We start from the raw sequence: 23,102 nt of genomic DNA, 5'->3' as shown, positions 1-23,102 counted from the left end.
ACATAGGAGAAACAAGAATGAAATTCTCCCAGAGGATGATGAAGAGAAATCCCAAGTGCTAGGTGTGCAGTAGGCTCCAAAACAACCAGTCTCAATGGGAGCAGAGAATAAAGAATTAAGAGATGGACACATTATGGAGGGGAAGGAGAAACTGAGGGATTTCCTAAAGTATCTGACCATATTGAGAAGAGTTTTATAGTGCTAGAGAGTTTAGAGAGAAAAACAATAGTGATTGCTACACATGCAGCAAATCAAAATTAGGATGTTAACGCCATACAAATGCACAAAGAAGAAAAATCCTATATAATAAAGAGCTAATATGCTAATTAGACCAAATAGCAGAATGACCATCCAGATGACCTTCCAGATGAAGCCGGGGCTGCAAGGGCTGGCCAGGGCTGTGAGGGCCAAGCCCCTTGCATGAATTTTGTGCATTGGGCCTCTAGTAAAATCATAATAACCTACCAAGCTCAATTCTAAACAATACGTATATGAATATTATCCATATATGTACAATATGTAAATGGAAATAAGTGAAAAAACACACATATGATTTAACTAAAAATGGCAATATACCTCTATTAGGAGGAGGGAAAGAAAGTGTGTGTGTGTGTGTGTGTGTGTGTGTGTGTGTGTGTGTGTGTGTGTGTGTTAGGGTTAGGAAGGGTGATGTACCTGAGATGATTCCTCATTTTCCATAGTAAGAAGTGAGTAAGGCCCATCTTTGGAAATAAATAATAGTATATTTTGAAATGTAAAATAAAAGCCAGAAAAAACATCTAAAGAAATTGAAGTAATTGCCTTTGAAGAGCCAGACTTCAGCTGGGGCTGGGGAGTGAAGGAAGGCAGGGCTATTTTATTTTTATCTTATTTTATTTTGTTTTATTTTTTTGCTTTGTATGCTTTGCTGAAATCTTTTAAACTGTGTGCATATATTATTTTCATAAAAAGTAAAATTGAAATGAAAGGGAAAAGAATCAGGAGAATAAAAATATGTTCATAAAGGTGCTTATCAATATATGTTTTAAAATACTGAAAATATTTTTAAAACCTACATTTCTAAAACAGGGCATAGTTAACTAATTTGAATATTCTATAAGTGGAAACAAACATAATAAAATTAGTGTTTGTCAAGGATATTTGAAATGCAAGTAAGTTCTTAATATAATATTAGGTGAAAATATAGGACAGAAAAGTATACATAGTATGAGTTTAATATTATAAATGTGTACAAAACCCAGAAGAAAAAAGTGTAAAAAGAAATATATGTAGCCATTAGCAAAGGTAACTCTTGACTTATAGTTCTAGTATTATTTTTCAGACTTTTCTGAATGTTTAAACTTTTCTACAAATGAAGTGAAATATTTCTATAATCAGAGGAAAGATGATATTTAAAACAAATGGATTTGTTGACCTGAAAGCAAATTACACCCAGCAAAACAGGGCCAAGTAGAAACAGTATCTATTAGCTCTGGAAGCAAGTTCAGCATTGTGTATTATTATCAAAAGGTAGATTATCTAGTTGACACTTTAGTCCTCGAAAGGGTGAGACACTGCACAAGATCAGTTCAATGAAGGAGTCAGAAGGTGTGTGAGTGATAAACCCAGCGAGAGAGGGAAGGCATAAAGGACAGGAAGGGATGAGAACAGGAGTCCCGTGAGTACTGAAGGTATTCCACTACCTCTCCCATCTAAAGAAACCTCTAATTGTTTAATCTTTATGCCCCATAAGTTAACTTTGAATAGACTTCACTTCCTTCCTGGATCACTAGGATTTGTTGTTCTTGAAAAGCTTCAGGATCTACTTTTTAAAATTTGCCTCACCTAAGAGACAAAAAGAATTTATGCAACTCCCATATAATTAGAGGAGGAAAAAATAGGTTCAAACAAACAACAGCTATGGAGAGTGTAGCTTTTGAACAGGGCGCTTAGCAATTTCCTGGGTATGCTTTAAGATCCCTGAAATTCAGGGGAAGATTGTGGGCAGGGAAAGAGGGCCTCACTTCCTTCAGCTAGCTTACGTTCTGGGATGTCTCCTAAGATTCTTTTGAAGCAAGAATTCTGAAACTAAGAACTACCTCTTGAGCTCAATCATAGAGTATCAATCCACCTAGCAATTAGCTGTTTATATCCATATCCTCTAGCCTGTGCTCATGTAACGCATGGACTCCATTTCACAAATGCTGTTCTCCCGTTCATACTGAGGGGGGTTGTTTTAAAAATTAATGCAGGTGACATGACACTGGAAGTGTGAAGAAGGAAACATATATGAGTAATATGCTGGTGCCTGGACCCACCTTCTCTTCAAAATGATCAAATAACACCTGAAGAATGAGGACATCAACTGGAGTTGGCATTTTGACGTCTGTGATGTAGACATTTCTGCACTGCCTAAAAGTCCCTTCCACATGGGTCCAAACCTTCCTTCTCCCAGTCCTAGGCCCCATCTTGATAGAAGGACACTCAATATAGCTGCAAATTTTATCCACCCCCTTAAGAACCAAACACTCTCCTTCCCCAGTCAGAGCCCTGAGTATTCATGCTCTGATAATTATATACTAGAAGCCCAGTGCATGAATTTGTGCTTGGGTGGGGTCCAGCCGTCCAGTCCTGATGGGAGGGAGGGGCTGCAGGCAGTTGGCTGACTGGCCCCACCCCCGATTAGGGTGTTGGGGGCTGATCGGGGGCGGGGCTGCCCGGGGCAGGGGGAGGGGGCTGATTGGGGCCGGATCAGGCTAGTTGGCTGCCACAGTGCATGTCATAGACACCCATCATTGCGGTTATTCTGATCATTCTGCCATTCCGGTCGCTGGGCTTTTATAGATATAGATTTTCTATAATTTGACCAGTCCTTTAAAAGAATAGGTTTCACCAGACGTAAGTTTTAAGTTAATTATACCTTAGGATCACTTACCCATACAGTGTATCGAGGCTCCAAATTACCACAGTCTTTTGCAAAAATATAAGAACAGTTTCCTGGGAAATAGTAGTAGATGCCATCAAAAGTTTCAAAATGGTACTGTCCCCAGGTTTTGCAAATCCCATCTCTGCCATTGCCCATGTTTGGCACTGAAAAGAAATAGAGTAATACTTAGTAGAATAAAATAAATTACACCTGTTTCTGGCAAGGTTCAGTCATGAGAGGTGATTCTATTGCATTAAAATAAATATTTTCTTCTCTGGTGGTCAATATTAGAGGAAGAGATAACTAACATAAAATTACTGGTTGCTCTCAAAACCATTAAACTTCCCTGAAGGGAAACATAGCCTTCAAGTTGCTTTGAAGAAAGGATTTATGTTAGAAACTTCCTTATGCTTGTTCCCAAAGGAAGATTCTGGAAGAAAGGAGGAGTAGGGAGAATGATACAGTAAGAGAAAGTAATAGTGATAAATCAATATAATGGCTCACAAAAGATTAAAATGTCACCATTGAGTGCCCTAAAAATTAGCATTGGCAACATGACAGTGTTCCAGTCTCCACAATTTTTTCAAAACTATCTTAATAGTATCCACAGAGAAAAATAACCACTGACAAAAAATATCATGTTTATACATCTGAGGATGGGAGCATTAGTCATCCAAAGTATGCTGGAATTTAAAAATTCATGATCTCTATATGTATAACCCATGGACAGACAATAGCGCAGTGAAGGCCTGAGGTGGGGGCAGGAGTGGGGTAGAGGGGATCAATAAAAAAGGAAAGGGAGATACCTGTAATATTTTCAACTATAAAGGTAAATTTTAAATAAATAAATTTTTAAAAAAAAAATCATGATTTTAAACTAGCTGAATTTTAAGCAATGTTTGTCTTAAATTATACATCGTCTCCTATTATATTCATGCCTACCTCCCTTATTACCCTTGTGGATAGCCCTCTATTTTATTTGGATTTTTGAGATCCTCCCCTTTAGCATAATATGAAAATCAATGACATTTACTGAGTAATCGATATGTGTAAAATATTTCAATACCCTATATAAAGAGCATAAAGATAAGGCACAATCATGTCTTTTCTTTTGTAATTTTACCTAAATTTATTAGCCTTGGCCAACTTTGGCCTTTTTGGGGGAAATCAGAGAGTGATTCATTACTCAGGTAGTCTTCTTTGACAGTATGCCTCACCTCTGTTGTAAATTTTCATAGAATCTTATACATTACAGATGTCACAAGTGTGATTAATGTGTATCTGTTGTGTGTTAGTCCTGTCCTCTAGACTACAACTTCCAAGAGAACAGGAACTTGTCTATATTATTCACTACTGTATCCTCAGAGCCAGCCTGGGATCTAGTAGATGCTCAATAAATACCCATGACACCAATTAATATTTATTGATTATGATTGATGTACGATCCTAACCTAGACACCATGGTTAAAAATATTTTTTAAAAGAATCCTCTGCTTTGAAGAGCTCTCACTATTATTTCTATATTATGTACAGAATGTCCAATTAACTCAAAGTCAAAAAGAATGTGTGGCTCCAAATAATAAATCTAATTTATCAAGCAAAAGGGAGATGAATGAGAACCTGGTTCTAATGGGCTAGTGTCATCTAGAGTAGGAAAAACTGCTTGAGGAAACAATAGAGATAAATGAGAAGAGAAAGTAGGCATATCTGTTTTCTTTTACGTTGTATCTAAATTGCTTGGAATGAATTGTGAGCATTCAAGTTAATATGTAATATGATTGGTCCAAATCCCAATGGATGAACCCTAATATAGCAAATTATGCCTTAATGTCTTCTTCAGCATCTCATAATTCTCTCATAAGTATCCCTGAAACTTACCAATCTGGCACCGTGTCCCAAGTGCCTGAAATATTTGGCAGTCACATGTACCAGTCTTAGAACAGAAAGCTCCGTTAAGGCATTCATGAGGGCAAGAACCTGTGGGACAAAATAAATAAGTTATCTCCTGGCATGCATCAGTTCTTATAAACATAATATGTCAAGATTGAGCTTGGACTAACTGTAACCACTATTACTATTAACTCAAACAGAACCCTGGGCATCTTGCCTTGATGAGCTAAAGAATTAAGCCCATCAAAGCTTTATCTAGTTCATTTCATTATGTGTGCTCTAAAACAAGAAAGACAGGCTTTCACATCTCCAACTACCCTGAGAGCAAAGGTTAGCTTCCTTCAAGCCATTGAAAGGTCAGGTTCCCATGTAAGGAATCCCTGTCCCCAGATGATGAGATCCAGAAATACACAAGCTGCTGATGATTCCCTTGATGGAGTTTGGCACCCGCTGCACGTCCAGTGGGGTCCTTCCCCAGGAGCAAGTGCTGTGCTAAAGAATCACGTCCATTTATTACCGCAAAGGATGGGGCAAAGTATAAAACTCAAAACAAAACTCCCATTTTTTAAGAGAATGATTAAAAATTTAATTTGAAGTTTACGTATTGATCCTCAGGCTTAAATACAAATGATGCATTTTTTTCTGACCCATATTTAATTTTAATGGGAGAGAAGCCAAAGTCACAGCTGGCTGTCATCAAAAATATTTTCTTTCTTTCATGGAAAGAAAACTCGCCCCAAAGGATTATGTTGAAAAGAGAAAGCAAGAAACTAGGAGCTCCTGAGCGAGTTTTAAAAACGCAAATGAATCGGTGAAAATTTTTCCTCTAATAAGGAGAGGACAAGAGGCAGCTGGCAAAACTCAAGCAAGAAGGATTTAAGTAACACAGAGAGAGAACTAGAGGACATCTTTGAGTCACTATAAAGCATTACCAGAGCTTGTGCCTTTCTGGAATACTTCAAGGTCATGAAAGCACTTATCTAACTGCAGGAACTGACCACAGTTTTGCCAAAGGCAAGAATTGGGAAACCCTATTATCCTTCCACCTTAAGATCCAGGGATCTAAAGTTTCTCTTTACACTTAAACACAGACAACTCTCTAAGTAGTATATCTTAACTGAAGAAAAATGAGCTGTTTCAACTTTGATCATAAATATAGGTAAGGAATATTTTTCATAAACAAATGCAGGGTTTTCCCACTAAGGGGCAATACTATCTTTAAATTTTATCTTATATCACCATCTGGCATTTTTACAACAAATAATGCCTAAAAAATTCAGGTGAACAAATGTATTTCCTTCAAAAAATATTTACAGCCCTATTTATTCTCTGAAAACAAATATTAAGCCAAAAACAGAAAGTCTTGTTATTTTAAATGCAAGCAAAAATAAATTAAATTTCAAACTACCCTCAGCCTTCTGCTTAACAGAAACAGGAAATTGGTAAGCAAAAAGAGGATGTCAAGGAGGGACCAACGGACAAGTAATTGCTTTAGAAAATAAGTTTCTGATGCCCAAGGATATCTGTCCTGGTCATACAGTTATCAGCTTTGCCTGGGTGTTTAACCCTGTTTGTTTCCCAAAAAGAAGTGAACCTAAATTATCACTAAGTATTATTACCACCCTGGCTCCATTTCCTTCTTGCATTATATGGAAATAAAAAAAAGAGTTGATTCACTATATCACCCAAAAAAGGGTCTTTTGGAGAAAGCAAATACAAAAACATACATGTAGCACTGACCTTTTATTTTACTCTCACCCCAATTAATAGCTTCATGGAAGAAGTATCTTGGAGATGTTGCTTCAAACTTGGAAAGAAAGAAATAAAAATTCAAGAGAATTAGATTATTTAAATCAAGCCAAACAGGCAAATTGGAAAATAGCTAAAAAATACAGAGATTATAAGGTACTGGCTTTCTATTTTCTTGGGTTACTGAGGCAATCTCAGTGAGGCAGTGGTTTTGCCTCAACATGACTTTGACATGTTCTTTATCCTATCTGACCTCAGCTCGCCTGCCTCCCTACCCTCCTTGGAAAAGAGCCTGGTTGGAGTCTTTATTTTTGCATTAACTGACTGCTTGACTGCTCTGCCTGCAGAAGTAGCAGTTCTCTGATGCTCCCAAGTGCAGATGGGTCTGGAGAAAATACATGAGGCCAATGGACTGCCAATGATGTTCCCACTGCCTGCAGACCCATCTGTGAAGGCACCATCCACAGAAGCTTCTGTGGCTGCAGTGTGTCACCTCCATTCTCCAAAGAGCTAACACTTGAAGGTTCATAGAACATTGACATGTATTTTAATAGTCCCCAAGGCACTGTAGAGTTAAAAGCATGAATTAGTGAATCAGAGAAACCCGGATTAGAGTACTTACTCTTAGACAAGTTTCCTAACCTCTTACTGCCTTCCTTTACTTGTCTGTAAAATGGGAACAATAGTACCTATTTTGTGTAGTCATAACAATAAATAAAACAATTTATGTAAAGATTCTGCCATAGTACCTTTCGCACAGAAAATTAACAAGAGATTTATATTAGTCTAAGCAACTCAGATAAAACCTTAATATTTTTAGAGGTCAATATGGATTAGTAGCAAAAAATTGTGAGTTACTAAAACTAATCAATAGTGATTTTTATTTTAACTCAAAGCCAATCTATAATAACAAAAGCATAATATGCTAATTAGACCAGACGTCCTTCCGGACAAAGCTGAGGCTGCAAGGGAAGCCCACGTCCCAGGTGTCAGAGGGAAGCTGGTGCCGGCAGCGGGAGGAAGGAAGGCCTACTCTTGCACGAATTTCGTGCATTGGGCCTCTAGTTTAGTATATGGTCTGCAGCACTGTCCTTTCCAATGGCAATTTTATGCTCACAGAATACACGCTCCAAAATTTTGCCACATAATTGTGAAATTGAGAACTAGAGGATGCTAGAAAAACTTGAAGGGTAAAGGATAAGAAGAAAGGGTGATATGGAATATGACTCAGATACAAAGTCCTTTCTCAATATATTCTCATCTCCTTCCTTTTGTTTTTTTTTTAATCCTCACCAGAGGATAATTTTTCCATTGATTTTTAGAGAGAGTGGAAAGAAGAGGAAGGGACAGAAACACCGATGTGAGAGAGACACATCGATTGGTTGCCTCCCACATGCCCCCGACCAGGGCAGGGAGCCTGCAACCGAGGTATGTGCCCTCGACCAGAATGGAACCCGGGACCCTTCAGTCCACAGGCCAGCACTCTACCCATTTAGCCATACCGGCTAGGGCTCTCTTCTCCTTCCTACATGTAAAGTTTTATTTTGGCATTTTCCAACCAAGTACTTTTTATTTTAACAGGCAAACCATGCCTGCAGAAGAACTCCCACACTCACTACTTTAAGACTCCTTTCTAAACCCCTTGGCTCACATCACAGTCCCAAGTTCATTGCTTCCTGCTTTCATTCCTCCAGGGTTTTATCCTCACTACTTAATCTCCCCTTTTTGCCCTTGCCTCGCTCTTCAAACCAAGTCAGACTCACAACAGTCTGTGACCTTGATAATCTCCAAGACAGCAAGTTATAGTCTCTCTTCAGTCTCATTTTTTTCCAGCTGCCTAAATCTAGCATAACCACCAATATTACCGGGCGCCAAAATCTTCTTTGGCTCCAACTAATTATCCCTGATGCTCACTAACAGTGAACAGTGACTTCAACTCTGCCTCATACAGGCTTATACCCTTGAACAAATTATTTAACATTCTCAGCCTCAATTTCCCCACCTATAAAATGGAATAACAGTAACGGCCTCACAGAATTGTAAGGATTAAATGCGATGGGATAAGTAAAGTACCCAGAATAGTGCCAGGCACATAAAAAGGGTTCTAAAACATGTTACATATTTTTATTATTAGGCAAAAACTGAATACACCGGACAACACTAGACTAAGGCAAGAGTATGTAACTCATTTTTTGCTCCCTATCCTCTCACTACCTAGCGTGACGAGGTATGACTACCAACAATACCAGTCTCCTGGCTATCACAGCATCCTAATGACCACAGCATCCCATGTGTCAGACTATAATATTTCAACAGTGGTAGGACATGACACATCATTTTCACTTTTTTTTAACAGATCTGAACTCAGAATGGTATTTTTTATTTATAATTGGGAGCGCTTTTGTTTTTTATGTCATATAAATAATGGCAAATAATTGGTGGTGTCTCAGATTCAATGAACAAGTTACACAGAAATGAATTCTTTACAGGCCTCCACTGTAGAAATAATGAGTTTCTACATAACAAGTACTGCTATTCATGTTTATCTTTAGTATGATCTCTTGTATGTCATCAACAAATACCAACTAAACTGAAAATAGACATTATTGAATGGGAATGACCTGCCTCCCAAGGCTGTTTAGAACCATGTCTATGAAAGATTCTGTGGATGCCCTCCCTGCATCCTCTCATCCGACCTCACCTGCACCTGGGTTTCTGTGCACATTGAGACCCTCCAACTTCAAACACCGGCTTCTTCCTATTTCCCTCCGAGGAAATAGACCACAAGTAGGACAGACCACAGAAAGTGCCTTCCAGGGGATGATTTAAGGCCCCCAGGCAGCTGCCCACATTCAAGGAGGAAAAGGAGCTGGTGAATAAGCATCCCAGCTTTCCCCATGCATTGGAGAAACAGCTCTACAACACATTCTACACAGCCCCTCAGAGAGTCCCCAGTAAGACTGAGCCCCAGATGCCTAAAGCAAAAAGCCCCTTATTAACATAGCTGTATTGGATTTTCTGCCTTCCTAGTCTTGTTTTTCTCTCTCCTGACTGTGCACACCCTAAATCAATTACCTGCACCCGAGTCTAGGTCTCAGCCCCCGCTTTCAGGAGAATTTTTAAATGTAATGCAAAAAGAAAGGAAAAAATGCAAGCAGTGGGTGCATGTATTCACAAAAGTGATAAAAAAGAATAGGCCATTCTTCCTCCTTGCTGATTACATCTCCACAGGAGGCTGAGAAGCACAGAGAAATGCAGGCTTTCAATGAGAAATCTCTGCAGCACACAAATACACCATTGAGGGGAGCCTGCCTACCCTTCCTTTGCTCATTGTTCATCTCACTGACAGCATATTTCTGAATTCTTACTTGCACAGATATCTATCCATCAGTGTTCTGTCTTCCTAGAGCAGGGGAATGAATCTGGAGAGAGGAACGGACTTATAACAGATGAAATTTCAGTCCTAAACAGTGCAACACATGATTGTGACTTCATTGTCCTCCTTTAACATTTATTCTTTTAAAACATGTTCAAATATTAAATAATCCTGATGTATGTGCTTTATTTCCAGGAAATAAAAAGGCAAGTGTCTTATTCTTTTCTCTCTAAAAGAGAAATCAAAACAAGGTGAATTCCTAATGTATTAACAAAAAGGGGGTATTACCGTAACTACTTTGGAGTAAATTATACAAATTCTAAGACACCTATAAGGACAATAATAAGGGTGGTACAAAAGTAGTTTTACAGTTGTTCATATGGAAAATAATATAACAATTAATAAATAATACTACAAGAATAAACTCTGTGTTTCACATACTCACATCTGTAAACCTACTTTTCCCCACGCTGTGTAATCCCAGCAATAGGTCACTTCATGTGACAACTGTAGGATATGTCTCAAGGTTCTTCAATCTAGTGAGTCCAATAGAATGCAGTTTTTCTCAAAAATTGGATTTTCTACTGAGTCAAGATGATGTCTTTTTGCGGTTAATTTTGTCTACTGGCAAACATGTACATATAATTTCTCAGAGAAAGATCATTTTAACCACTTCACATGATACATAAGTACTTAAGTACACCAAACACTTTTTATAGGAAAAAATCAAATATTTCCATTTCATATACAATCCTTTGCCCATTTCAGCACACCTATCACTCAATTAAAATAAATTAGTTCTGTCTTCTAAATTGTCACAACAGCATATCAAATCTCTCTTTAATTCTTTTTCATTAACACCAAAAAAATATTAAAATTTAGGCATTTACCAGAAATGTATTGCATTTCAACATTTGACAAAAGCCTCCTTGAATATACATGTATATGCTGTTTGCTATCTAAATGCTCAAATCATATTACTTTCCAAAGAAATGCCTTTAAGTTAGGATTCTCTCTTTTGCCATCCATCTTTTATAGAGAAATGTTTTTTGAAACCCACTCATTTGAACATTCCAACCATTGTTTGAAGATATTGCAATTATATTATCCAATACCCTTTATATAAAAAGGTCAAGGCAAAAAGACATCCTCAAGTTCAGTGCTATCCCACCCCTAAAAAAAAAAAGGTTACCTCTTCAGAGTGCCTATAACTTAAATTTATATAAAAGCTGTTTGTCAGGGACATCTCTGAGGACCTTTGCAGTATTTAACTCCAATCATTTACACCTTTCTCGGCTCCATTTGCTTGTGTTTGTTCTGTTGTCATTGTCCTGATTTGGGGCTTAATTTTTAAACCCATTTAAATTTTCTGGCAAGTAGATGAGATTGAGTCTCCCACAAATGCTGTGAGCCTCTCAGTAGGAAACGGAGGTGAACAGCAAGTAAACAAGTAAATGTGAACTAAGCATGAATTGGAGGGGCACAGAAAAGCAGTAGAGAAGTGACTGTGCCTCTTCCTCCTCCTTCCTGTCTTGTTTTTAGCATTTTATTCCCTTCCACAATGGTCTCATTGTTGAAGTGACAGCAGAGTCCCAAAGCAGAATGGATTGTTTCTCTGCCTCTCTCTCCATCTGAGGCATAACCTACCTGCGCTGCTAAAAGAGCTCTTTTCTGTCGGTTTTCATTAAATCCGTTTCTGGAAGAAAACAAAAAGAACTTGTATAGTCAAAGGCCCCAAGGCAACCTGAACAAGCCTTTCCCAAGAGAGGGCTGGTGTTTTCCTCCTGGTTTCCATCACTTTATCAAAGAGGTCTTTCTTGGTTTAACATTTAAAAGGTCCCCCTCCCCCTTTTGGAGGGGTTAGATTTGGGTGGTGGTGCTGTCTCATTTTACAAAATTCGGGGGAGTGTCCCCAAATCTTTCCCGCCTCTGATATAAATGAATTTTAGGAAGGAACTTCAAGATAGAGAAATAAACAAAATAGTGTAGTATTTTAGCAACAACATGCATGCTATTTTCACCACATGACTTCATAAAACTGGTGAGATAAGTATTTGCCAAGAGCACGTTCACTTTTATCAAACCTAATATTTACTCCTTTACCGTGTCATAAAGGGCAGGATAGCATTAAAGTGAGTAAGCACATCATACTGTGATTTACCAAACTCAATGGGGAATAGAATTCTGCTTTTCATTAAGCAGATCAGTTTAATCCAAAGAATGATTTTCATTATTTAGTGTCAGATCAATTTTATTACTTTTTAAAAAAATATTTTTATTGATTTCAGAGAGGAAGGGAGAGAGAGATAGAAACATCAGTGATGAGAGAGAATCATTGATCAGCTGCCTCCTGCATGCCCCATACTAGGGATTAAGCCCACAACCTGGGCATGTGCCCTCACCAGGAATCAAACCATGACCTCCTGGTTCATAGGTCAATGCTGAGCCATGCCAGCCAGGCTCAATTTTATTTTTTTAACCATTAAAAAGTGTTTTACTCTATGTTAAGATACAGCACATTTGTAATCAGCAATGTACATTGATGATAATAATATAAAATGGGTAATTACTGAGTATAACTTCTTTACAAATCTTTGAATTGAAAGTAATGTCTCTTTAGTATCTACAGTCTTTGGATACCTCCAAGAACTCCTCTATCATTAAAATAAAGGTGAAAAAAAATTTGCTTCATAAATAAGCAACTGAATGCTTGATAATTTTCAATTTGTGGAAATGTTTTAAAGAACTACATATAATGCCCTTATTTTGTAAAATATTTTCTTTATTTTTTTTTTGTAAAAGCAGATATAGTTATTGCTTGTTCTTATTGGCTTTATGTTTCAGAGGACATAAAGAACAAGAAATACTCACTTTGATGTTTCCGTCAAGATGGATGATGCACAAATATATCCTGCTAGAGAAAAATAAATAATCAAATATATATATTACAAATATCTTGGTCACATGTTCTGATTACTAAGCAGATCATTTTAAACTAGATTCTAAAACTCAGACTGAGTGTCGCTCTTATGTATTTTGCATTTTCTGAAAGATTTTAACCAGCAAATTCCCTGTGAGACACCAGAGTGACTGGTAATCCAGAAAGAAGGAGCAATGCACCTAGATTTACGCAGAGGCATAACCCTAGGACAAGCATGAGACTTAGAGTCCAGAGATCCAAGTTTTAGTCTTGGCCCTACCACTTAGCAAATGGCAAACTCCAACATGCTACCATACATATCACAAAATAATGATGTTAGACAAGTTTATCTCCAAAGTCCACTCCACATCTCGACTCTCTATGACATTTTGTCCGAGGAGTTTCAGTCACTTACTAGGATTAGAAAATAGCATCTTTGACCTCACTAGTCTTTTATACTTTAGTAATTTCTCCCTCTTCTCCTACAAGCTCCAAAATATACAGCTCTTTTAGGAATTAGAAATTAACAAATATTTTTGGGGGGTAAATAAATGCTTTCTCCATAAAATATTTTTATAAAAATGAATTTATAAATAAGATTGCTATAAAATAACTGAAAATCAATTCTTAGCACCAAATGTTAAAGTCTTTCTTAAAACATCTGTTTGCCATTCTTCCGTATACTGGTATAAAGAAAGTTTCAATACTCAATTTCTCTTTAGTTATAAAATTTTAAATGATTAAATTACAGAGACAAATATTTTAAATTACTCTTCAGAAGATAAAAGTTAGAATCAGAGCTTCTTTCAGTACAGTTGCATAACATAATAAAAGCATGGTTTTAACATTTAAAGAAAAGACAAAAACACAGAAGTCTCAAATTATCTACATTATCAAGAATTTTCAAAAGAATGATCTGTTCACTGTCATTACTTCAAAGTAAGTGCTTTATGGTATAAAGACAAACTATTCCTATCAGTTGCAACAAAGACTAAAATACAATGAAATAAGGTAAAAATTTTATATGAGTTCTTACCTTGCAATGAAAACAGCAATATATGAAGCAAGAATATACTCCAAGGTATCATTAAATTGAGTTTTCTCACAATGTTCATTTCAGTGCAGACTTTCTCCCTAAAATGTAACCAAATTGTTGTTCTTTTCTATGATGGCATCTTAGAAGGTTATATATTTGTAGAGTGGTCAAATTCTTATAAATACAGCTTAGCAAAAAAGTAATTCATAAAGGCATTCCTGTCTTTTTAACTACATACAAGATCTGAAGCTTTAGAAATTGCAGGCAACCGTTTGGCTGAGTCTCTCATTAGTAATGCATGGCAGCCTCTTACCTGAGCCTGTATTAGTTACACCCTACCTTGATCCTGCACATCATACGCCTTTTTAGCCTATGCTAGCATTTTATAACTTCTAAAGACAGCAGCATCAAAAAAACAAAAACTCAACAAAAACATTAACTGCTGGTGTCATTTGAGATCATCATTATTCTTAATTATTCATCTATTCTCTGTGTTTTATTCATAAAATAATCACTGTCCTTTGGAAAAGGTGAAATCCAATCCAATCGACCTTTCACAGAATGTCTACAGGTTCTCATAAAATTTCTTTAAGAATTAAAAGTAAACTAAAATTATGTGCAAATATTTTCAACTCCAGTCCCATTACAGTGTAGTATAAATTGATATATTTATGTGCCCACAGATATTGCTATTAAACATTCTGCAACAAAAGCAGAAAATAACACACAGAGATGGTATTCTAATTTTAGTGTATGTGCTGCCGAAGCGAGCACAAGATGGTATTCTAATATGTGACTTTAAAAAGAAAAGAACTCATCCAGCCTGAAAACCTTCCCTTCACACCTCATTTTTTCATCCTCCATAACAAGTACCCAACTAGACAACAAAGGAGGTCTTCATATTCCAGGAGTAAGAAGTTTCTTCCCTGAAAGCAGTTGACCATCTAGCCTGGAGTCAGAGAACAGCTCGAATATTTCATAGCGAACTCCATAGGAGTGATCTAAGCCCTAGGAGTGACCTGCATTATCATCAGACTCATCCAATGGAGCACAGCGGTGAGGAATGTCTAACTATGGAACTACCTTATAAGACAAAAAAGCACACCCTTTTTTACTGTCTTGTACCAGACACCTCTTTCACAATGACTTCCCAGTCTTTTCTGTAAAGTTCTAATTATTGCATGCCCAATATCTATTACATAAACAGGTCTTTGTGCCCCAAATTTGATGATCATTTTCTCTTCTTCTATACTCTCTTATTCACTTTCCATTGCTTACCTTATTGCTAATTTAGCCAAGAGAAGATGTTTCCCTATAAATTCATGTTTTAAGCATGAAGCTATGCACATACTTTATTAAAAGTATAAGTACCTATGTGCCTATGTAACACATACACATGCTTATATACTCATTTTATGATTTTGATGGCTAAGTTTAAATAACTTCATTATAGTTTGTGTTTAATAGATATTTATTAAATGTTTATTAGCTATTACACTTAAAGTAATTAAATAATCACTAATTAATTAGATAATAAATTAATATATTTCTAAATAGATAGACTTACCTATTTATAGTTGCATCCTAAATATTGGTCCAAAAACATGCCTCTACTTAACCACAATCAAAGCTATAACATATACTAGACACTTAATAAAATGTGACTACAGAATAAATTAAAAGGTTAAGCTTGAAATTTGTTTATAGAACAATAATTTTCCTCCAAAGAAATTTTAAAACTGAGGGCAACAATTTTGTTTCTGCAGAATGCTTATTGCCTCTCTGGAAAGGATGGAAATGTTCATAACTAATATTCATTACTAAGTACTTTTCTTAATTTACAATAGTTTCTCTTGGTTTCATAAGTAAACCTAGGGGTCAACTTAAAATATGAAAAATCTGCAAGTCATACTTTAATATGTTTTTTCCAATCTAGTAACTGCTTAACTTTTTTTAACTTAAAAAATTTCACAAGTGACACACATATGGAAAAATCCCAAATGAAAATCAAAGTTGAATTTCGTGTTTCAGAAATAAACATTTTAGTAATACTCATAGTTATTTCTAAACATTAAAGCCATGTGAAAAGTATTTATGTCTAATATAAACTTAGATACCTTAGGTTCTTAATTCAAATGCAATAACTATGAAATTTTTACCTCAGATTTCATATAGTATCTTTAAACTTTTTATTCAAAAACATCACAGCCATTTTCAGTGGCTAAGGTTAAACATACCTAGGCTATACTATCTGGCATTTATTTGATTTGATTTTTTTTATTGATTTCAGAGAGGAAGGGAAAGGGAGAGAGAGATAGAAACATCAATGATGAGAGAGAATCATTGATTGGCTGCCTCCTGCACATACCACACTGGGGATCAAGCCCACAACCCAGGCATATGACCTTGACTGGAATCGAACTTGGGACCCTTCAGTCTGCAGGCCAATGCTCTGTCCACTGAGCTAAACCAGTTAGGGCTTATTTGGCATTTTTATTACTGATTTTCTGTTTTAAACTACATGCATTTAAAAATTATAACTTGTTGTGTTTGGTAAAGAAAATAGTGAGAATAATGACAGGGTGACCATTCTTCTTTAGATAGGTTTAGTGTGTGATCCCTTTCTATTTCTACTCCATCCAGGCTTGTAATAGGTAAGAGATTGGTAAGGGAGAAGGGAAAGTGGAAAAGAAAACAATAAAAGAAACCCCAAGTACTTTTTTCAAATAACTACATTATGAACTCATTACATTAAATGGTAGGCTGCATGAAAATAGGCAAAATAGACTCCCATGAATAGGTACAAAGAACAGAGAGTTTAGATGAAAGATTAGACCCACAGCCACACAATAAAGGAATTTATGACTGTGCTACATGTCGTTATTACTGTCAAACTTTAGTTGACAGCTTTTATGTTTCATTCTACTCTGACAAAGGAACTTTGGCAAAAAGTAAGTCAGCCACCAGCTTGTGAAGAGATATTAAGTTCATAAGAAGCCTGAGGCGACCACATAATGCATGCAATAAACAGTTCCCTTTCTGCTACAAGAACACTGCACATTTTCCCACATGGAATATGATCTTTGGAAAGTTGACACCTGACAGCCTATTGGCCTCAAAACACCACATTAAAAACAATTGGCAAGGATGGGAAAATGTTGGCCTTCAGTTTATATGTCAATGACAAAAAAGGGAGGGGGTTATTTTTAATGAAGTTCATCATCTTTGGGAAAAAATAATTTCTTTGGTAATTTATATAACAGTCATTTTTCATTAATTGAGATCACATCTAAAGTAGATAACATTTGATTCCCATCATATCACATTCTACTAGTGAAATGCAATTATTCCTCACTTGCTTTACTAAACTCCTAACACATTTCAGGTTTAGTGATTCTATCCAGAATTTAGTTTATCACGGAGCAAGCAAAAAGAATCCTATATCTTTGACATGCTTTTCACCATGCTGAATTAAACTGCCATATTATAAGATAGTTTTGCAGTATTCTATTTATGCTTTCAGGAGGTGTGTTGCTTGGCAACTTCTGGATTGTTTGACATCATTTAATTTACAAATGGCATCTGTCTCGGTTTTTCTGAATAAAGACATGCTTATGTGTCATCGGCAATACCTGTGTTGGTCATGATTTCAAGTTAAAGCTCACCCTCATAAGTTAGTGTTATATTTTATAGGAACATTCATTTTTCAAGTTGCTATTGATTTGCAATATCTGACTGATATCTTGAAATAAGTAATGTTCCTACAACTAAAGTTTCCTCTTGTCAACATTTTAACTTCAAGGTCAAGGTATAATACCAATATTTCTGTCAGTTGTCTTTATTCTTTATACTACTATCGCACTATGCATTTGCACTATATCCTATCTAATAATAGACAAATATGCAAATTGACCGCACCTTCGCTATGCCCAAGCCACGCCCACCAGCCAAGCCACGCCCACCAATCAATCAGGATGAGTATGCAAATTATCCCAACAAAGATGGCGGCTAATTTGCATATCAAGACAGCGTAGAAAGAAGCCAAGAGCTGCAGAAGGGAGCAAAGCTTCGGAGAAGCAAGCAAGCCGGCGGGAGGAGAAGAGAGGAGCAGAGGCGGGGCCGGGGGAGAAGGAAGGAGAGCGGGCAGGCTGGCGGAGAAGGCGGGGCGGGGGACAAGGGAGGAGAGCAGGCGGGGCGGGGTAGAGTGCAGCAGGAAACCCTATTGCAGGATTTACCCTATTTGCAGGATTTTTCCTGCAACGGGAACGCTAGTAGTGTTATATAATACACCAGATATAAAATGATTTAAATAAATTTGGTTTCTCGTGTTTTCAATTCCATTTTATATTTTCAGTCATTTTAGATGTACTTGTTTTGGAGTCACTGAGAGATTATATTATTTGAATATTCAGGAGAAGGTGGGGTCTAGCCCCATTGTTTGTTGTGTTTGCTTTTCACACTTAGGGTGGATTACCTCATGGATTTTGTAATTTTGATTTTGGGTTCATTTCTGGCATTTGCATTTTTCATGGGAATCCTTTACTGCCAAGGTTAAGGATGGGTCCCTCCATAAAAGATTTTGCATCTACCTCTTCCAATTGCTCCAAGAATTTTGTGTTAATTTCTCAGTTTGAAGATTCCAAGACTATAAAATCTAATCCCAAACCCAAAGTGAAAGAAGGCCAAGTTTAATTTCTGCTTTGTTTTTGGCTTCTGGGAATGTTCCTTACATCTTTGTGAACTCATCTACCACTCACATGGATGCCTCTTATATTTTATCCAGCATGTCCAAGTATTTCATAGCTGGCACATTTTTAGATCTTCTAATCCACCATATTGTCATAAACAGAACCACCAACTATCAAAAATTATGTGTGGTCATTTTCTAGGTTATACTTTATATATTTGCAACTTAACTTTTCAGCTAACTTACAAACTTGTGATATGAAGCCACCTATGATTCACAAGTGACTACTTATCTAATTTGACTCTTCTACTAATTTCACCTAATTCAAAGCAGATAACTATAAATTTATAAACAAAGCATATAAAAACATCTCACACTTGGCCCAGTCGGTGTGGCTCAGTGGTTGAGCATCAACCTATGAACCAAGAGGTCAAGGTTCGATTCCCAGTCAGGGTACATGCCCCAGTTTTGGGCTCAATCACCAGGAGGGGACTTGCAGGAAGCAGCCAATCAATGATTCTTTCTAATTATTGATGTTTCTCTCTCTCTCTCCTTCTCCCTTCCTCTCTGACGTCAATAAAAATATATTTTAAAAAACCTCACACCTGGATCAAATTATAGATAATAAAAAGAAAAAACTGTCAAATCCCTAAATTCCATGGTTAGATGATTTTATATAACACCAAGATTCCAACTCCGATACCTGACCACCTGATTTATGATAATAGCCACTGCAGCCATTCTGGGTTGTCAAACATCAGCTTATCATCTTTACCTTCCCTAAACTGGCAAGGCTGATACAGACAAACTGCCCTTGTAGACACAGCATCATTGTGGTTTTCAGCAGAGTACAAATCAGTATGAAAACATAACCTAGAAGAAACTACGCCCTTCATTGTGATTTGAGAGTCACATAAAGGTGGATCAGTCTCCAAAAATGTTCCTCTCTTATCTTGATATGACCTCTTCCTCGGCTCCAAGCTTGAAATAGAGTCTTACTGAGTTACATGCATAATTGTTGTCATTATCTCCCAAAAGCTGCGTTGAAAACACACTAGTTCCCTTGGAAGGTTTCCTCAGTCTTCTCTTCTAACCAGATAAGTTTATTGGCTTTAGAACACAGTGGTGGTTCTCAAACTTTGGTGCATGCAGGAATCACCCAGGGAGTGTTTTAGAAGCACAGATTCCCAAGCCCACCTACACCTGTGTTTTCTGTTTCATGTGTCTAAGGGGATTAGTCACCTGTATTATAATAGAGAATCCAACTTTGGGGAAAATTAAATACCAGAAAGTTTATTCTAGTAGGAAAAAGAAGTGCAAGTGAATTACAAACATGGGAGGACTGACAGATCCCCTTGGAGGGGAAAGGAGCAGAGGCTGGGAAAATTAAGTGGAGGTTGAAGGCCAGCCTCACTTCACACTAGGTTCTTGTTTGGGAAGATGAAGTAGGCATGTTACTTACGTTGCCTACTCTTTCCACACTCCTTATGCAGAGAAACTCCTGCCTCTGTTCCACTGGCAATACTTCTTTATGACTCTCACTATGATAGCTTGAATATCGGCTCCCCAAAGACATCCATGCCATAATTCCCAGAACCTGTGAATTTTTCCTTACATGGCAAGAGAGATTTTCAGGTATAATGAAGTTAATGATACCTTTAATTTCTGTGGGCCCAATGTACTCACAAGAGCACTTGAAAGAAGGGGTCAGAAGGATCAGCGTGAGAGATTAGAAGATGGAAGAAGCAGCCACAACCCCAGACTGCAGGGAACTTCTAGGAGCTGGAAAAGGCAATGGAATGGATACTCCTCTAAGTCTCCAGAAGGAATGTCGTCCTACCAACATCCTGATTTTAACCCATTGAAACTCATTTCAGACTTCTGATCTCCAGACCTATAAGATATTAAATCTCTGTTGTTTTAAACCACTAAGTTTGTGGTAATGTGTTACAATAGGAATAGAATGCACGCACATTCTCTGGTCACCAGGGGTAAGCACTTGACACTAAGCAAAATAATATATGATGGTCCTACCACTAATCTAATTAGTTTTCTCAGGTGCTGAAATAAATCAGAGATAAAAGTCACATGTGGCTTGGCTCAGTGGTTGAGCGTCAACATATGAACCAAGAGATCACGGTTCGATTCCCTGTCAGGGCACATGCCCATGTTTCGGGCTCAATCTCCAGTAGGGGGTGTGCAGGAGGCAACTGATGATTCACTCTCATCATTAATTTTCTATCTCTCCCTCTCTTTTCCTCTCTGAAATCAATAAAAATATTTCTTTAAAAGATTATAATTTGGTGAGGTAAAAAACATCAAAAATAATTATAAAACTAATTATTTAATTAAAATTGTGGTACATGTTCTTAAAGAAAGTACAAAATGCCCCGAGGGGGTCGTGCATGAAGTGGGTGTGTCAGGAAGAATTTCAAGAGAACGTTACTTTTATCTTGATAACTGGAATTAGCCAGAGAGAACCAAGATTTTACCAAGCAGAGAAAACAGTGTAGATGCTTTAAGAAGGAAAGAGCTTGGTAGGTTTGAAGAGATAAAGGGCTAGTGCAGCAAGAGCAGGTGAGCTAGGGAGAGGATGATGCAAGGCTGGGATGTGAGAGCAGCAAAGTAAGGTCATTCAAGTGCTTTGGACCATTGTAAGAATTTTGGACTTCACCCCAAGAAGAATAAAATCTGGTGGAGAGTTTGAAGCAAAATAGTAGCATGAACAGGATTTTATATGTGTGTGTTTATACATACACAGATATATGTGTATATATATGCAGACATGTAAATATATTAATATATATACACATACACATGCATATTATAAATTTATATATTTTACTTATCTGTTTGTTTTAAGATCACTCAGTTTTCAAGAAGAATAAAGGTAAATGCAGGAAAACAGCCACCAGAAACCATGAGCGTCCTGTTAAGAGAGGTTAGTAATTTAGACTACAATACAAGATGTGTACGTTGAAGAAAAAAACTAATTCAAGAAACATTTTGTAAACAAAGTAACAGAATTTGATAGTCAATTAGACATGGGGCAGGAGAAGAAAAAAGATATAAAGGATGCTGTTATCTAGCATGATTAAGTGGATTGTGACGATGGTGATGTCACTTACTGAGATAGGAAATACTAGAGAAAGAACAAGTTTGGACAGATGTGAAGCCCATCTTGATTTGTTTTTTTATTTAAAAGGATACAGGTGCTTATTTAAAAGCTGACAGGAGAGGGAAGGTAGAAAAGGGTGGAGGAAAGGAGGAGAGATCAACCAAAGGACTTGTATGCATGAATATAAGCCTAACCAATGGACATGAACACCAGGGGGGGTGAGGGCATGAATGGGGGGAGGGGGTTGGGGGATTAAAGGAGAAATGAGGACACATATGTAATACCTTAATCAATAAAGAAATTTTAAAAAAATAAAGACCACAAAAAAATAAAATTATAATAAAAGCTGACAGGAAGGATACCACAGAGAGTGAGGTATTAAAAACAGAGACATAAGAGCTGCTCAAAAGAGAATAGTTTTTAGCAGCAGGAGAGCCTTCTTTGGAGGAGCTTATACCCCAGAAGATGAGAGAAGTTAAGTATATGTAATGAAGATAATGTTTTAAATATATTAATATATTTTACTTTTTTGAGATTTCATGTGTGTGACCTTCTTCCAAGTCAGAGTGAGGCATGCATCTACCTTGGGGGATTCAGATTATTTCAGCCAAGAAGCAAAGAAGAAAAAAGAAAATATATATAGTATTCCACTTCAAACATACAAAGTAGGATTTCTTTTTTGTCTGCAAAAAAAGACAAGTTTAAAAACCAAGTGTGTGTTTTTTCAAGAAATTAGATTTCCTATAGATTTATCTCCCCCTATTTACATATTAGGCGGCAGGACTGAGCCACTGGATCTTAGAGTTTATATGATGAGGTTCCCAGTAAGGTAAGAGGGAGGAGTTAAAACCCATCATTCCCAGCCAGAGGGACTGTGGGGAAGGGACAGAATCAGAGAGAGGAAGGAAGGTGGCGCCATAAAGTGCAAGCTAAAAGCAGGTGCAACATGTGGATAAGCAAAGGGAGGGCCTGAGTTCAGCTCTCTGGGGCAGCCCTCAGATGCCACTTGACAAACAAAACCAAAACCTCCACCAGATGCTGGGGAAGGAGGTTGAGTCTGGCCTTACAGCTTACAGGAGGGCTGCTGTCTTAAGAAAGAACTACCCAGGTAACAGACGTGTGCAGGTTGGACTATGTGGCCAAAGATTCACAGTCAGACTTTAGAGGGTTCCACAAAACCAACAAGAGCTGAAGTAGAGCCCAACATCATCAGAGAAAATTCCCAGAAGGACAAAGCAAGAGTCACAGCAGCTTCCGTCAGCAGTTCCAGTCAGCAGCAGACACTAGGGATAAGATTAATCACATGGGTGAGGTGGAAGAGAAGCCTGGACTAGCCACTCACTACAGAAACCAGCACGCCTCCAAGAATGCTGCACAGACCTAAAACCCAGTCTCCCAAACACAGACAGGGACAAGTGAGC

At 37.3% G+C, this 23,102-nt stretch overlaps 1 protein-coding gene across 1 annotated transcript in view; it reads right to left on the bottom strand.

The window, feature by feature from the left end:
- Nucleotides 1-13,955, bottom strand: part of OTOGL (otogelin like) — a gene marked incomplete at both ends in the record, with an annotated part of 144,717 nt that extends 130,762 nt beyond the window's left edge. The window contains 6 exons of the mRNA XM_079773801.1: nt 2,915-3,069; nt 4,784-4,882; nt 6,536-6,602; nt 11,568-11,616; nt 12,792-12,831; nt 13,877-13,955. Coding sequence (XP_079629927.1) covers nt 2,915-3,069; nt 4,784-4,882; nt 6,536-6,602; nt 11,568-11,616; nt 12,792-12,831; nt 13,877-13,955 — 489 coding nt within the window. The remainder of the gene's footprint in view (nt 1-2,914; nt 3,070-4,783; nt 4,883-6,535; nt 6,603-11,567; nt 11,617-12,791; nt 12,832-13,876) is intronic.
- Between the last annotated feature and the right edge of the window lie 9,147 nt (nt 13,956-23,102).

The sequence above is a fragment of the Cnephaeus nilssonii genome (genome assembly GCF_951640355.1).
Source record: "Cnephaeus nilssonii genome assembly, chromosome: 6".
NCBI lineage: Eukaryota > Metazoa > Chordata > Mammalia > Chiroptera > Vespertilionidae > Cnephaeus > Cnephaeus nilssonii.
The sequence above is the reverse complement of the archived record's forward strand: the minus strand, read 5'-3'. Positions and strand labels throughout refer to the sequence as shown.